This window comes from Haematobia irritans, chromosome 1 (genome assembly GCF_050003625.1).
Source record: "Haematobia irritans isolate KBUSLIRL chromosome 1, ASM5000362v1, whole genome shotgun sequence".
Classification (NCBI taxonomy): domain Eukaryota; kingdom Metazoa; phylum Arthropoda; class Insecta; order Diptera; family Muscidae; genus Haematobia; species Haematobia irritans.
Window position 1 is genome coordinate 178,034,417 of NC_134397.1, and position 14,961 is coordinate 178,049,377.

Consider the following 14,961-nt stretch of genomic DNA (forward strand, 5'->3'; position numbering starts at 1 on the left):
TTCTCTTCTTTTTAGATCAATGAAAACGAGTTAAACGCCTGAGTAACCAGTCAACGTCACAACTGGGACAATAAACGCCAAAAAGTAAGTCAGCATCTAAGAACCGATAGACCAAAAGGAGACCAGACCAGATCAACATTTCCACAAAAAAAAACGCAGGATTTCAGCCCCTTCCCCAGTCTCCAATCTAGCCATACGGAAGAATTCAGGACGGAGGGAGATCTGATTGAGCGAATGAATTTATTTGCGGGTCTTTGCAAGAAGAAATATACCAAACGAAACAGACAAAGAAACGGGCATTAAGCTAAGTGCTGAGTTGAGCTAGTTGAGAATGGCATAAAAAAAGCCAAGTTGTGGTCTAAATTTTGCGGCCAGTGTGAGCAAAGCAGCTAAAGCTACAATGAAACAAGTTTCTGTGGAGGCCTTTGTGTCAGCACTAACAACAACAACAGCAGCAGCTCTCACAGCGTTTTTGTATGTCTTCGCCTGCAACGAAAATCGTATGCTAAACAGAAACTGAAAAAAAGCAAAACAAAACAGAATCCCCTTCCCAAACAAAAAAAACGAAAACTCCAAAAACACCTCATTCAGGGGAGTCAGCCAGTGATCCAACCAACCAACCAACCATCCAGCCATCTAGCTAGCTAGCCAGCTAGTCATCCCGCCAGCCAGCCAGTCTGTCAATTAGCCAGTTTTCAGCCAAAACTAGAGAGATAACCAGCCATAATAAGACGAGAGTGTTTGGGGAGACAGCCTACCAGCCAGCCATTCATCCATTGTAGAAGTGACCTACAAAGACAGGTTTCTGATTTGGTTACTTTGGCACGTTACTACGAGTTGCTGTGCTGCTGTGATTGTGGTAAGCAACAAGAATCGTTTCCATCAGAGATCCACTTGAGGAGACCAAACAAATAAAACTACTCAGCTAACACAGTTATAGGAGAGAGTATCTAGCAAGGGGTAAGAAGAACAACGGCCTTATCATGGCAACCACAACATTTACAACAATGATACCTACCCCCTCAAAAAATCCAGCAGCCAAAAGACCTGGACCACCAGTGCCACCAAGACCACAACAGTCGAGTTTGTTGAGAACCCAAAGAGACTCTGGTGCACCACAACGTTCCACTAGCAAAGTGGGTCTAGAATCAACATCTCATGTTCTCAAAAAACCTGCTCCTACTCCTCTGGCGGGTACAGCAAGTGCTGGTAATGTTAGTGGTGCTGCTGCTGGCGGTGGTCGCACGGTTATCTATAAATCTCCATCTATGAATTTGCCAAAGCGCCAAGAAGAAACGCGTGAGAAACGCGTTGGCGATGCCCCAGTAACAAGTGTGGGTATTCCAAATCTTAATCCGCCAACAACAAAAGCAAATGCCATTACCCAAACAACAACAACGGCGGCCAGTAAATTGACAATGAATGGCACACAAGCCCCTAAACCCCCATTGAAATTAAGGAAAGCTCCTGATGTGCCCACATCTAAGGTGCGCACGCAACCAACAGTAACGGAAACTGCAGTTACTGCCAGCACCGCCACCACCAAGATTGGTTCTGAAAATCAGGAGGTTAATAGTGTTGTCATTGTCCAATCTTCACAGGGAGCAGTGACACTTAATCGCCATCACTCGATGAATACCCCTTCGCATAACAAACCCCCTGTTGGAAATCTTAAAGACAGCAGACTAAGTTTGGGCCGAGCAGACTTTGAAAGGGTGGGTCATAAAATCAATCTCAGCCAATTACAGCCCACAACTCAGCCCTTGCCAAGGCCAAGAAAAATTGTCAAAATCCCTGTGGCTACTTTGGATTTGGATGATACCAATTCGAATTGTACCAATAACTCCACATCATCATCAAATTCCCAAGGGTCTTTGTCCACCAACGCAACCACAAGCACATCCTCCTCCTCTTCTACTGGACTGGCTGTAAATCTTTTCAAACGTTCTAAGACAACACTGGATAATTTTACCTCACGTTCACACATCACCACAGTGACTACGGGCCAGACAACGGGCAGTTACCTCAGTGGCAAAACGGTGGAAATCAAAAATAATCTAAAGAATGCCGCCGAACGTCTATTTTCAGAAATTATGGTCAATCAACAGAAACATGGTCATGGCGGTAGCACCGATATGCATGGTCTGGCCAATATGGTGATAACCAAACATGAAAGAGCCATACAACATCAGACAGTAGGAATGATGGAAACTGGTCGCGATCATGGTCCAGCCCAACGTAATAATGTGACAGTGGTTACCACCTCAAATGCCAATGAGGATGCTTCATTGCAATTGCAAGACAATTGTACACGCATTAACATCACAACAACAGCACCATCTCCCAGGGTGGATGCAAAGCCACCCTCTCAGATACCAACAAGCCGTAGTGGTCTTATGCCCCATCCTGCGGTACAAAGGCATGCGGTATCGGCATTCAATTCCCCCGAGAAGAAATCTGCAGCCTTTCATGAAATGCTAATCTCTGAGTTGGCGGCAATGCGTACCAGATCATGTTCTATGGAAAATTTGCAAACAAAGACAAAAACCCAAATGACACATCAACCTCAACAGCCGCCGCCACCTCAGTTCCAATTAGAATTCAGCTCTAACCAGGCAAAGACAGCGAACAACGAGGAAAATCGCACCTCTTTGACAAAACCCCAAAAGCAACAGCAGCAAGATGACGATCACTCAAACCCTGAGGATGATATTGATGCCGATAATATTGAGGATGCCGATGGTGATGCCGATGACAGTCAGGACATTGATAATGTACTCAAAAAATCGTTGAATGAATCGTCCTCAAAGAACTCTCCCCGAAAACGTACTCCCTCTGGATGTTCTTCGGACAGTTCACCCTATGGCACAGAACGTTCATCTCGTATACGTACATCAGATTGGATAGAGGTGGGCGATAATGGCAAACAGGTAACATTGACCAGTTGTCATATTAGTTTGGAGGATTCTGGTTTGGAAGATGAGGAACGCATGGATGAGATGTCATCTTCGGGTGTAGGAGACTCATGGGATAGTGTTAAGGAGGCAGAACAACAGCAGCACCATGAACATCAACATCATCAGCAACAACATCAACAGGCTAAACGTAGTCGCAGTGTTAAAAGGTAAGGATTTCTAAAGATAAGCTTCCATAGTAAAGTCCTCGAAGATTCCTTTAGACCAGTTGTCAAGTAAATTCAGGCTCGTCGATCATGTCGAGATTTCTAGTTAAGGACAGTGACAGAGCGTCCTCTTCGCGCCAAGCCCAAACTTCACTATCATACTTTTCACCAATTCCTCAACTTCATGTGTCATGTCTGAATTGTCATGATTTTACTAATCGTCGTAAAACTCCTCCTTAAACTGGTCTTCTCCTCTTTGTCGTCCCCTCTGTATTAAACCCAGGTCTTCCCCGTTCATAACATAACATAAAATAACATTCACCATGTTTATCTCTTATAGCGCCATGACTTTTGGCTCTGTATTATCGATGTATTCCCTAAAATCCCACCAATCAATCCATGTTGTCAAAGATGTTCAGACTCGGTATCATACTTTCTCCCAAATGGAGCCTGTCTCCATTCCGTACCGCCATGTAATGGCTTTTATTGGCTTCATCGCGGCGAGGATTTTTTACTCGACCGCTACATGTGCCCAGCGAGTGACTCTTTTGATTTTGGAAATAAACAGAAAGGGTTTGGAAAATTCGATAGATGTGACAATAGATCTTAGCCGAAGTCGACAAATATGAACATGGCGACGTAGAATGTATGTATGCGCCGATGCATTATCATGGTGAAAGGATTTGGTTTTCTTCCTGAATTGGGGTCGATTCTTCTACAATTCAACGTCTAATTAGCCAAATAACCACGGTTGCCACACTTGGTAGAAGTCTACCATTTTCTATAGAAATAAAAATTTGTGAAAACTTCTTACAGAAATAAAATTTTGACAAAAAATTTCTAGAGAAATAAAATTTTGATAATAATTTCTATAGAAAAAAATTTTGACAAAATTTTCTATAGAAATAAAATTTTGACAAAATTTTCTACAGAAATAAAATTTTGACAAAATTTTCTATAGAAATAAAATTTTGACAAAATTTTCTATAGAAATAAAATTTTGACAAAATTTTCTATAGAAATAAAATTTTGTCAAACTTTTCTATAGAAATAAAATTTTGACAAAATTTTCTATAGAAATAACATTTTGACAAAATTTTTTAAAGAAATAACATTTTGACAAAATTTTCTATAGAAATAAAATTTTGTCAAAATTTTCTATAGAATAAAATTTTTACAAAAATTTTTTATAGAAATAACATTTTGACAAAATTTTCTAGAGAAATAAAATTTTGACAAAATTTTCTATAGAATAAAATTTTTACAAAAATTTTTTTATAGAAATAACATTTTGACAAAATTTTCTAGAGAAATAAAATTTTGACAAAATTTTCTATAGAATAAAATTTTGACAAAAATTTTATTATAGAAATAACATTTTGACAAAATTTTCTAGAGAAATAAAATTTCGACAAAATTTTCTATAGAATCAAATTTTGACAAAAATTTTTTTATAGAAATAACATTTTGACAAAATTTTCAATAGAAATAAAATTTTGAAAACATTTTCTATAGGAATACAATTTTGACAAAATTTTCTATAGGAATAAAATTTTGACAAAATTATACATAGAAAAAAATTTACAAAATTGTCTATAGGAATAAAATTTTGACAAAATTTTCTATAGGAATAAAATTGTGACAAAATTTTCTATAGAAATAAAATTTTGACAAAATTTTCTATGGAAATAAAATTTTGTCAAAATTTTCTAGAGAAATAAAATTTTGACAAAATTTTCTATAGAAATAAAATTTTGTCAAACTTTTCTATAGAAATAAAAATTTGACAAAATTTTCTATAGAAATAAAATTTTGTCAAACTTTTCTATGGAAATAAAATTTTGACAAAATTTTCTATAGAAATAACATTTTGACAAAATTTTTTAAAGAAATAACATTTTGACAAAATTTTCTATGGAAATAAAATTTTGTCAAAATTTTCTATAGAATAAAACATTTTTTTGTTTTGTTTTTGACAAACATTTTTTTATAGAAATAACATTTTGACAAAATTTTCTATAGAATAAAATTTTTACAAAAAATTTTTTGTAGAAATAACATTTTGAAAAAATTTTCTAGAGAAATAAAATTTTGACAAAATTTTCTATAGAATAAAATTTTGACAAAAATTTTATTATAGAAATAACATTTTGACAAAATTTTCTATAGAATAAAATTTTGACAAAAATTTTTTTATTGAAATAACATTTTGACAAAATTTTCAATAGAAATAACATTTTGAAAACATTTTCTATAGGAATACAATTTTGACAAAATTTTCTATAGGAATAAAATTTTGACAAAATTATACATAGAAAAATATTTACAAAATTTTCTATAGGAATAAAATTTTGACAAAATTTTCTATAGGAATAAAATTGTGATAAAATTTTCTATAGAAATAAAATTTTGACAAAATTTTCTATGGAAATAAAATTTTGTCAAAATTTTCTAGAGAAATAAAATTTTGACAAAATTTTCTATAGAAATAAAATTTTGTCAAACTTTTCTATAGAAATAAAATTTTGACAAAATTTTCTGTAGAAATAAAATTTTGACAAAAAATTTTTATAGAAATAACATTTTGACCAAATTTTTTATAGAAATTAAATTTTGACAAAATTTTCTATAGAAATAAAATTGTGACAAAATTTTGTATAGAAATAAAATGTTGACAAAATTTTGTATAGAAATAAAATTTTGACAAAATTTTCTAAAGAAATAACATTTTGACAAAATTTTCTAACGAAATAACATTTTGACAAAATTTTCTATAGAAATAAAATTTTGACAAAATTTTCTATAGAAATAAAATTTTGACAAAATTTTCTATAGAAATAAAATTTTGACAAAATTTTCTATAGAAATAAAATTTTGACAAAATTTTCTATAGAAATAAAATTTTGACAAAATTTTCTATAGAAATAAAATTTTGACAAAATTTTCTATAGAAATAAAATTTTGACAAAATTTTCTATAGAAATAAAATGTTGTCAAAATTTTTTAGAGAAATAACATTTTGACAAAATTTTCTATAGAAATAAAATTTTGACAAAAATTTTTTATAGAAATAACATTTTGACAAAATTTTCTATAGAAATAAAATTTTGACAAAAATTTTTTATAGAAATAACATTTTGACAAAATTTTCTATAGAAATAAAATTTGGACAAAATTTTCTATAAAAGTAAAATTTTGACAAAATTTTCTATAGAAATAAAATTTTTACCAAATTGACGTGACTCACCCAAAACCAATGTCCGACCACTTTGAAATAGGCCATATCAACTTTAACGGTAGCAATCATAGGAGAATATTCAACTCTTTGATTTACAGTTGTCGGTATTGCTCTTTTCTTTCTGTTTATGTAGAATAGAACAGAACAGGAGTTCGATTGATACTCAAAAACCTATCGCCCTATATATCTTTGGATTCGGGCCTCATGGGCTTAGTACTTAGTATCAGTGTGCTTTTTCTATAATTTCCTTGATGTTTTATTCGTGTCCAAAGATACTCATCGGTATTTCACGTTGTCAGTTACTCATATTGTTCCTGGGCTGGTTCCGAAGTTTTCTGACCAATGTTCATTTACTTCTCGATCACATTTGAAACTCTGTGTTTCCCTACATATATGCTGTCCCTGGGAGTCGCGCTGCTTTTGTTTTTTTTTTTTTATTGATCATTTGGATCAGGTGCCTTTAAAAAGGTTTCAAATTATTCGTCAGTCGGAGGCCACTCTGGATCGTATGGGCACTCAATGTTACGATGAACATTTAGAGGAATACTACCACCGCCAATCATCTCTTTACTAGCTTGTCCTTAAACTACACCACCTTTTGCGTAATCCTGCTTTTCGCCATTGTGTCTTCAGCATGAAAGCTGGTAGGCAGTCTTATAAATATTGAAGTCTTCGTAGTCGCAAAAATCATCTGTCAAGCTTTGAAACATGTGGAGCAGGCATGTCATAGCAAATAATCGTGGGGCATGGGTTATATGCTCATTTTGCAAACAGTCATGGGTTATTCTCAGGATTCATGAATATTTTTCCAGGAAGTGCAGTCACTACCTATATTCACTTACAAAGATTTTCGCAATGATACCTTCAGCAAGAGTCAAATCGACCTTGTCGATCTGTCGGTCTTCGAAGTTCCAGAACTCACCTTTACTGATATAGCCATGAATATCAACCTTGTTTATTGCCGAATATTTTATGGGTCTCTGAAGTAGGTATGCTAAGCGGTATGAGACCATGCAGTCCTATATGATGGTACTGTGTAGAGCTTCATTCTCTTTATAAGACGGTGGCTCATTTTGACAATAACGCGCCAGTGAAAATCAGTGTAATATCTTTATTGATATCTTTCACCTCTGTCTATATTTGAATATAGGGATTTGGACAGATATGCCTCCATTTCGGACATTTCATTAAACCTATCATGCTTAATATAATATGAAATGTTTTGAAAATTCTCCAGTTTTAAGGTTAAAATGTCAAGTCCTTAATGTACTAGATTTTGTAGTTGGATGAAAGGATAACTAAGAAAGGATAACTTTACATTTGTTTATCCCCGAAAAAACCTTTCGAATGAACTTCAGTTTAAAATTTCTTTCAGTTTAAATATTTGGCAGACGCATAGACGCATAATGTTTTTGCGGTACAGTAACAAAAAGACAACAACAGTGAATTTATCAAAAAAAAAATTTTTCCTCAATTTGTTTCACATGACATTCGAACACAGTGAATTGTGTATTATAATTATGGGAATTTAACAAGGAAAAAATTCTCATTGCGAGTGAAACGTGGGCGTGCGATTGTATAAAAATCATAGTACTGCAATTTTACAAACTTTCGAACGAACTTACGTACAACAATGACAACAACTCTTGCCACTTTTGTTGACAAAGATCTAAAAATGTAATTTTTATCTGTAATTAAAGTGCAAAACACATCAAAAATATAAACAAACGTTTGAGCGTAATGCATTTGATGCTGAAAAGCTTACCGTGGGTTTTAGAGAATGCACAGTAGGCCAAAGACAAAACTTCGTTCATGGAATTGTATTAAAGCATATATAAGTCCGATTGTATTCTATAAGGTACCAGTATACGTTATAGAGGTCTATTTCCTGTAGCACCCTGTGTCTTATACCAATCTTCTTATGAAATTCTTTAAGGTAGTTGCATGGGTAGAAAGCTTGACTTTAAGCTCAACATCAAAAAAAGGTGAAAAAAAAGTCATAAAGGGTGATTCTTTTGAGGTTAGGATTTTCATGCATTAGTATTTGACAGATCACGTGGGATTTCAGACATGGTGTCAAAGAGAAAGATGCTCAGTATGCTTTGACATTTCATCATGAATAGACTTACGATCTGCCACAACGTCGAATTTTCAGTGAATGGGCCCTAGAAAAGTTGGCAGAAAATCCGCTTTTTTATCGACAAATTTTGTTCAGCGATGAGGCTCATTTCTGGTTGAATGGCTACGTAAATAAGCAAAATTGCCGCATTTGGAGTGAAGAGCAACCAGAAGCCGTTCAAGAACTGCCCATGCATCCCGAAAAATGCACTGTTTGGTGTGGTTTGTACGCTGGTGGAATCATTGGACCGTATTTTTTCAAAGATGCTGTTGGACGCAACGTTACGGTGAATGGCGATCGCTATCGTTCGATGCTAACAAACTTTTTGTTGCCAAAAATGGAAGAACTGAACTTGGTTGACATGTGGTTTCAACAAGATGGCGCTACATGCCACACAGCTCGCGATTCTATGGCCATTTTGAGGGAAAACTTCGGAGAACAATTCATCTCAAGAAATGGACCGGTAAGTTGGCCACCAAGATCATGCGATTTGACGCCTTTAGACTATTTTTTGTGGGGCTACGTCAAGTCTAAAGTCTACAGAAATAAGCCAGCAACTATTCCAGCTTTGGAAGACAACATTTCCGAAGAAATTCGGGCTATTCCGGCCGCAATGCTCGAAAAAGTTGCCCAAAATTGGACTTTCCGAATGGACCACCTAAGACGCAGCCGCGGTCAACATTTAAATGAAATTATCTTCAAAAAGTAAATGTCATGGACCAATCTAACGTTTCAAATAAAGAACCGATGAGATTTTGCAAATTTTATGCGTTTTTTTTAAAAAAAAAGTTATCAAGCTCTTAACAAATCACCCTTTAGTACCACAGTACAAGGACTTGCACTTGCAAAAGGGCGAAAAAATGTAAAAAATAACCAAAAATTTTACATTGGATTTTGGTAGACAGTAACAACTATAGTGAGACTACGCGAGCTATTGGTGGGGCCAGAGTATGGCTCTCCATATAATTCCATATATGACACACATAGTTGTTTACATTCTGGGGATCTCATAGAAATTACATTTTGGACACCTAGAAAATAATGATACAACTACATACCGATAGTTCCAAATTGCACGGGCAAGTAAGTTGATATTTTCAGACATTGAACCTAGAATCAAATCCCTAGATTCTGATTTTGTAATCTCGCTATTGCCGCTAATCTATGAACAAGATGGCTAAGCAGTTCAATATGACGAGAGTTGCCTTTTATATGCCGTCATTCAGTAACCTTTGTGTTGTAATCTGGAACTGACACCTCCATCGTAAAGCTTGACTTTCTTGACAATGCGATGTGAGAGAGCACTCACAACGCCTCGAACAACTGAGTACTCAAACATCGATTTGATGGGACAACCGCCGTATAGTCCTGACTTGGACCCAAATTACTACCTTTTATTCCCATAGGTAAACAATAAAATTATAGCTCAACGTTTTTTGATATCTGAAGAAGTGGATGAAGCGTCAGAATCACGGTTGCCACTCGTGCCAAAAATACACTACCAAAATTTGACGAAAATTTTACCAAAAATCTACAAAACTTAAAAATAAATCTTTTTTAAATGTTCTTGGTTACAAAATTCTATAGAAAATTTTGTCAAAATTTTATTTCTATAGAAAATTTTGTTAAAATTTTATTTCTATAGAAAATTTTGTGAAAATTTTACTTCTATAGAAAATTTTGTGAAAATTTTATTTCTATATAAAATTTTGTTAAAATTTTATTTCTCTAGAAAAATTTGTCAAATTTTTATTTCTATAGAAAAATTTGTCAACATTTTATTGCTATAAAATATTTTGTCAAGTCTTTATTTCTATAGAAAATGTCAAAATATTATTTCTAGAGAAATTTTTGTCAAAATTTTATTTCTATAGAAAAATTTGTCAAAATTTTATTTTTTTAGAAAAATTTGTCAATATTTTATTGCTATAGAAGATTTTGTGAAAATTTTATTTCTATAAAAAATTTTGTGAAAATTTTATTTCTGTAGAAAGTTTTGTCAAAATTTTATTTCTATCGAAAATTTTCACAAAATTGTATTTCTATAGAAAATTTTGTCAAAAGTGTATTTCTATAGAAAATTTTGTCAATAGTGTATTTCTATAGAATATTTTGTCAAAATTGTATTTCTATAGAAAACTTTGTCAAAATTTTATTTCTGTAAAAAATTTTGTCAAGATTTTATTTTCATAGAAATTTTTGTCAAAATTTTATTTTTATAGAAAATTTTGTCAATTTTGTTTTTCTATAGAAAATTTTGTCTAAATTTTATTTCTATAGAAAATTTTCTCAATGTTTTATTTCTATCGAAAATTTTGTGAAAATTTTATTCAAAAATTTATTTCTATACGAAATTTTGTCAAAATTTTATTTCTCTAAAAATTTTTGTCAAAATTTAATTTTTATAGAAAAATTTGTCAAAATTTTATTGCTATAGAAGATTTTGTAAAAATTTTATTTCTATAGGAAATTTTGTCAAAATTTTATTTCTATCGAAAATTTTTACAAAATTGTATTTCTATGGAAAATTTTCACAAAAATTTATTTCTTTACAAAATTTTGTCAAAATTTTAGTTCTATTGAAAATTTTATTAAAATTTTATTTCTATAGAAAATTGTGTCAAAATTTTATTGCAATAGAAAATTTTGTGAAAATTTTACTTCTATAGAAAATTTTGTCAAAAATTTTATTTCTATAGGAAATTTTCACAAAATTTTATTTCTATAGAAAATTTTCACAAAATTTAATTTCTATAGAAAATTTTGTGAAAATTTTACTTCTATAGAAAATTTTGTCAAAAATTTTATTTCTATAGGAAATTTTCACAGAATTTTATTTCTATAGAAAATTTTGTCAAAATTTTATTTCTGTAGAAAATTTTTTCAAAATTTTTTTCTATAGAAAATTTTGTAAAAATGTTATTTGTATAGAAAATTTTGTCAACAATTTATTTCTATAGGAAATTTTGTCAAAATTTTATTTATATACAAAATTTTCACAAAATTGTATTTCTATAGTAAATTTTGTCAAAATTTTGATTCTATAGAAAATTTTGTCAAAATTTTGATTCCATAGAAAATTTTGTCATAATTTTATTTCTATAGAAAATTTTGTCAAAATTTTATGTCTATAGAAAATTTTGTCAAAATTTTATGTCTATAGAAAAATTTCACAAAATTTTGTCAAAATTCTATTTCTATAGAAAATTTCACAAAATTTTGTTGCCATTGACAATTTTGTCAAAATTTTATTTCTTTAGAAAATTTTGCCTAAATTTTATTTAATGATGGCTGAGCAGTTCCACACCACAAAATTATCTAACTTATTGGATAATAATATGCATCCATCTTTCGGCAATCTCATTCGTTTGTTATATCCTTAATGAGATTGATGCAAGTTTTAGTTATTTTTATTATATAATAATATTGCAATTCTTAATAATTCATAATTGCTAAAACACTATGGGACTTCTTAAATTCATGTCTAATTGAAAAAATTAGCAAATTTCAAATTTTCTTAAGCAATCTATTGAAGTCACCGAGTATTATGGAAATATGCAATGCAATTTTATGACGTATACACTATTATCCATATCTAACAAAACATTCACTTAACGTTTGTGAGTCTCTAATGCCTAGACATAAGCGAGTATGTGAGATGTAATTGCCAAGTAATATGTGGAAATATTCGAGTTTTATCATCAACATTTTTTTTCTTCCTATTTGGGTTTGATTGTTCGATGAAGAAAGAAATAATCTGCGGTTTTTTGTTTTGTATTTGCAATTTGTTGTCAGCTCATTGACACATTGTTGGATGGAAAATAAATAATATAAATATATTTTGAAAGAAACAAGCATATATTGCCGAGAGTTTAGTGGGGTCGAATAGTAGGTACCTTTTATAATGGGGTTTTCGTTAAATTCAGGATTTTTATCTTTGACATTTGTGTGCCTTCTATACAGTCGTATGTTTTTGATTTGAGGTAAATTTGCCTCAATAAAAACGATAACATTTTGGATTTAAAGAAAGACATTGTTTAGAATATGGGTATATGCACTTAAAAAAATGTGACCTAATATAAATATGGACATGCATTTTAAACAATCTTAGGCACAATTTTCTTTAAACTAAAAAAAAATCATAATTTTTACTTAAATTTTGTTTCATTAAATTTAGGATAAAATCATTGAAATTTACATCCCTACATTGAAATCTTTAAACAAAGGCAATTTTTCCCTGAATTGAAAAAATCTATGTTTTAATTAAATATTTAAATTAACTGAGATATTGCATCTTTGAATTAAAGATATAGGCTTAGAGGTATTTTGAGAATTTTGTATTTTTGGTTTTTGGTCTTTTTTGAAATTAAAAAAAATCACTTTATATTAATAGATAATTTGGATTCTTAAACCGGTATTTATTGGCGCGTGAATAATTTTCTTAACAGATCGCACAAAAAGAGTGAAAATCCTAATTTTAATTTTATACAGCCTAGAATAAAAGCTAGTTAATTTCCTAAAACAAAGCCGTATTTTTAAGGGATCTTTGGATCCAAGTAAACTTTGTTTTCAGTGGGAGTTCAATCCAATTTTGGAAAAAATCGAATTTTCAAATTTAAAATTTGAAATATTAGACTAATCGACTATTGATTTTTTTCTGAAAATTGAGTCAAATCGACTAATCAAACTTTGAAATTGGTTGTAATCGATTTTTAATTGTGACCAAAATCGTCTAAATGACTTTGTAAAATAAACTAAAATTCGAATTTGAATTGAAAGACGAAAGTGAATTAGATCATTTGTGGTGACAACTTCTGGATTTTTTCACAATTTATAAAAGTAGATTTTTGAACATTTCTAAAATTTTAAAAGGTCTAATTTTCGACTATTTCAAAATTGAAAAAGTCGATTTTTGGCTATTTCTAAAATTTTCAAAGTTTTTTAAAATTTGACAAAGTGAACTTCCTTCAAATCTTAATATTCGACTTAAGTTTAATTTTTACCAAAAATTTAAATTCAATGAAGTCGACAATTCGAACTTTGATAATGGCAACAATTGACTTTTTATAGTCACCAAAATGGACTAATAGACTTTTAACGAAAAAAATCGAAAATTCAATTTTGAATTTGTAGCAAACACACAAAAAAAAATATTTGTTCTGATTCAATCACGAAATTAATTGATCCAATTAATTTTTTAATTGAAATGTCTTCAATCACAGAAACGATAGTATCAATTAACAGTCAAATAATAAATTAATTGATACTATTAATTTGTGTGATTGTACTATTAAATTGTGTGATTTTTATTTCAATTATAAAATCTGTTGAATCAATTAAATTTTTAATTGTATATTTTTTAAAACTCAATTAAGATTTTAATTGGAAAACTGTTCTTGAATTTTTTTTTCTGTGAAGGGAAAAGTGTGGTGATAACTCATAACAATTTGCAACAGTCGACTTTTTACAAATATGGAAAATATTTGAATTTCTTATGATTCGCCATAAAATCATCTAAATCACGTTTCCCCTTCAATTAAAACTTTTGATTATTTCGTTAAAAAAAATGTTTGTAGATATTGATACCTAGGTACACAGAAAAAAATTTCACCAAAAAAATTTCCAATTAAAACTTTAATTGAGTTTTAAAAAATATTCAATAAAAAATTTAATTGATTAAAAAAAAATTTAATTGACACAAAAATTAATAGTATCAATTAATTTGTTTAATTGACCTCCAATTAATTTTTTAATTGACCTCCAATAAATTTTTTAATTGATACTATCATTTCTGTGATTGAAGATATTTCAATTAAAAAATTAATTGGATCAATTAATTTCATGATTGAATCAAAAAATAAAAATTTTTTTTGTGTAGGTTAGGTTAAATCAATCTAAAAAACCCAAAAAGTTAATAAGTCGATTTTTTTTGTTAGAAAGCCGACTTTTTTAAAAATTCAAAAAAAATGGATTTTAAATAGTTTAGAAATAGTCCAATTTTATACCCTAAACCACATAGTGGTCAGGGGATAATAACTTTGATCGGCCAAAAAATGTGCCCACCAGAAATATTGATTTTAGACCCTATAAAATATATACCGATCGACTCAGAATCACCTGCTGAGTCGATCTAGCGCTTGGTGTCCGTCTGTTCATGTATTTGTTGTTCACAGGATTCGGGTCGCAATTATTAACCGATTTGGATGAAATTTGGTACATGGTGTTTTTTGGGCACAAGGACGAACGCTATTGAATTTGGAAGAAATCGGATCAAATTTAGATATAGCTCCCGCATATATGTATCGCCCGATTTCGACAAATGGAATCACTTTGCGCTTTTTTACAAACCGATCGTCATCAAATTTTGCACATAGTAAACTTTTTCATCACCATTTAAGTTTGCAAAATTTCATTGAAATCGGTTCAAATTTAGATATAGCTCCCATATATATGTATCGCCCGATTTTGAAAAATTTGCCCCTA

The 14,961-nt window shown here is 30.9% G+C and overlaps 1 protein-coding gene across 2 annotated transcripts in view; it reads left to right on the top strand.

Annotated features, from left to right (window-relative positions):
- The window catches only part of LOC142222168 (uncharacterized), a 236,877-nt gene that overhangs the window by 20,725 nt on the left and 201,191 nt on the right, over positions 1-14,961 (top strand). For both annotated transcript variants that reach the window (XM_075292168.1, XM_075292169.1), the window contains exon 2: positions 16-3,124. In XM_075292168.1, coding sequence (XP_075148283.1) covers positions 984-3,124 — 2,141 coding nt within the window. In that variant the 5' untranslated portion in view covers positions 16-983. The remainder of the gene's footprint in view (positions 1-15; positions 3,125-14,961) is intronic.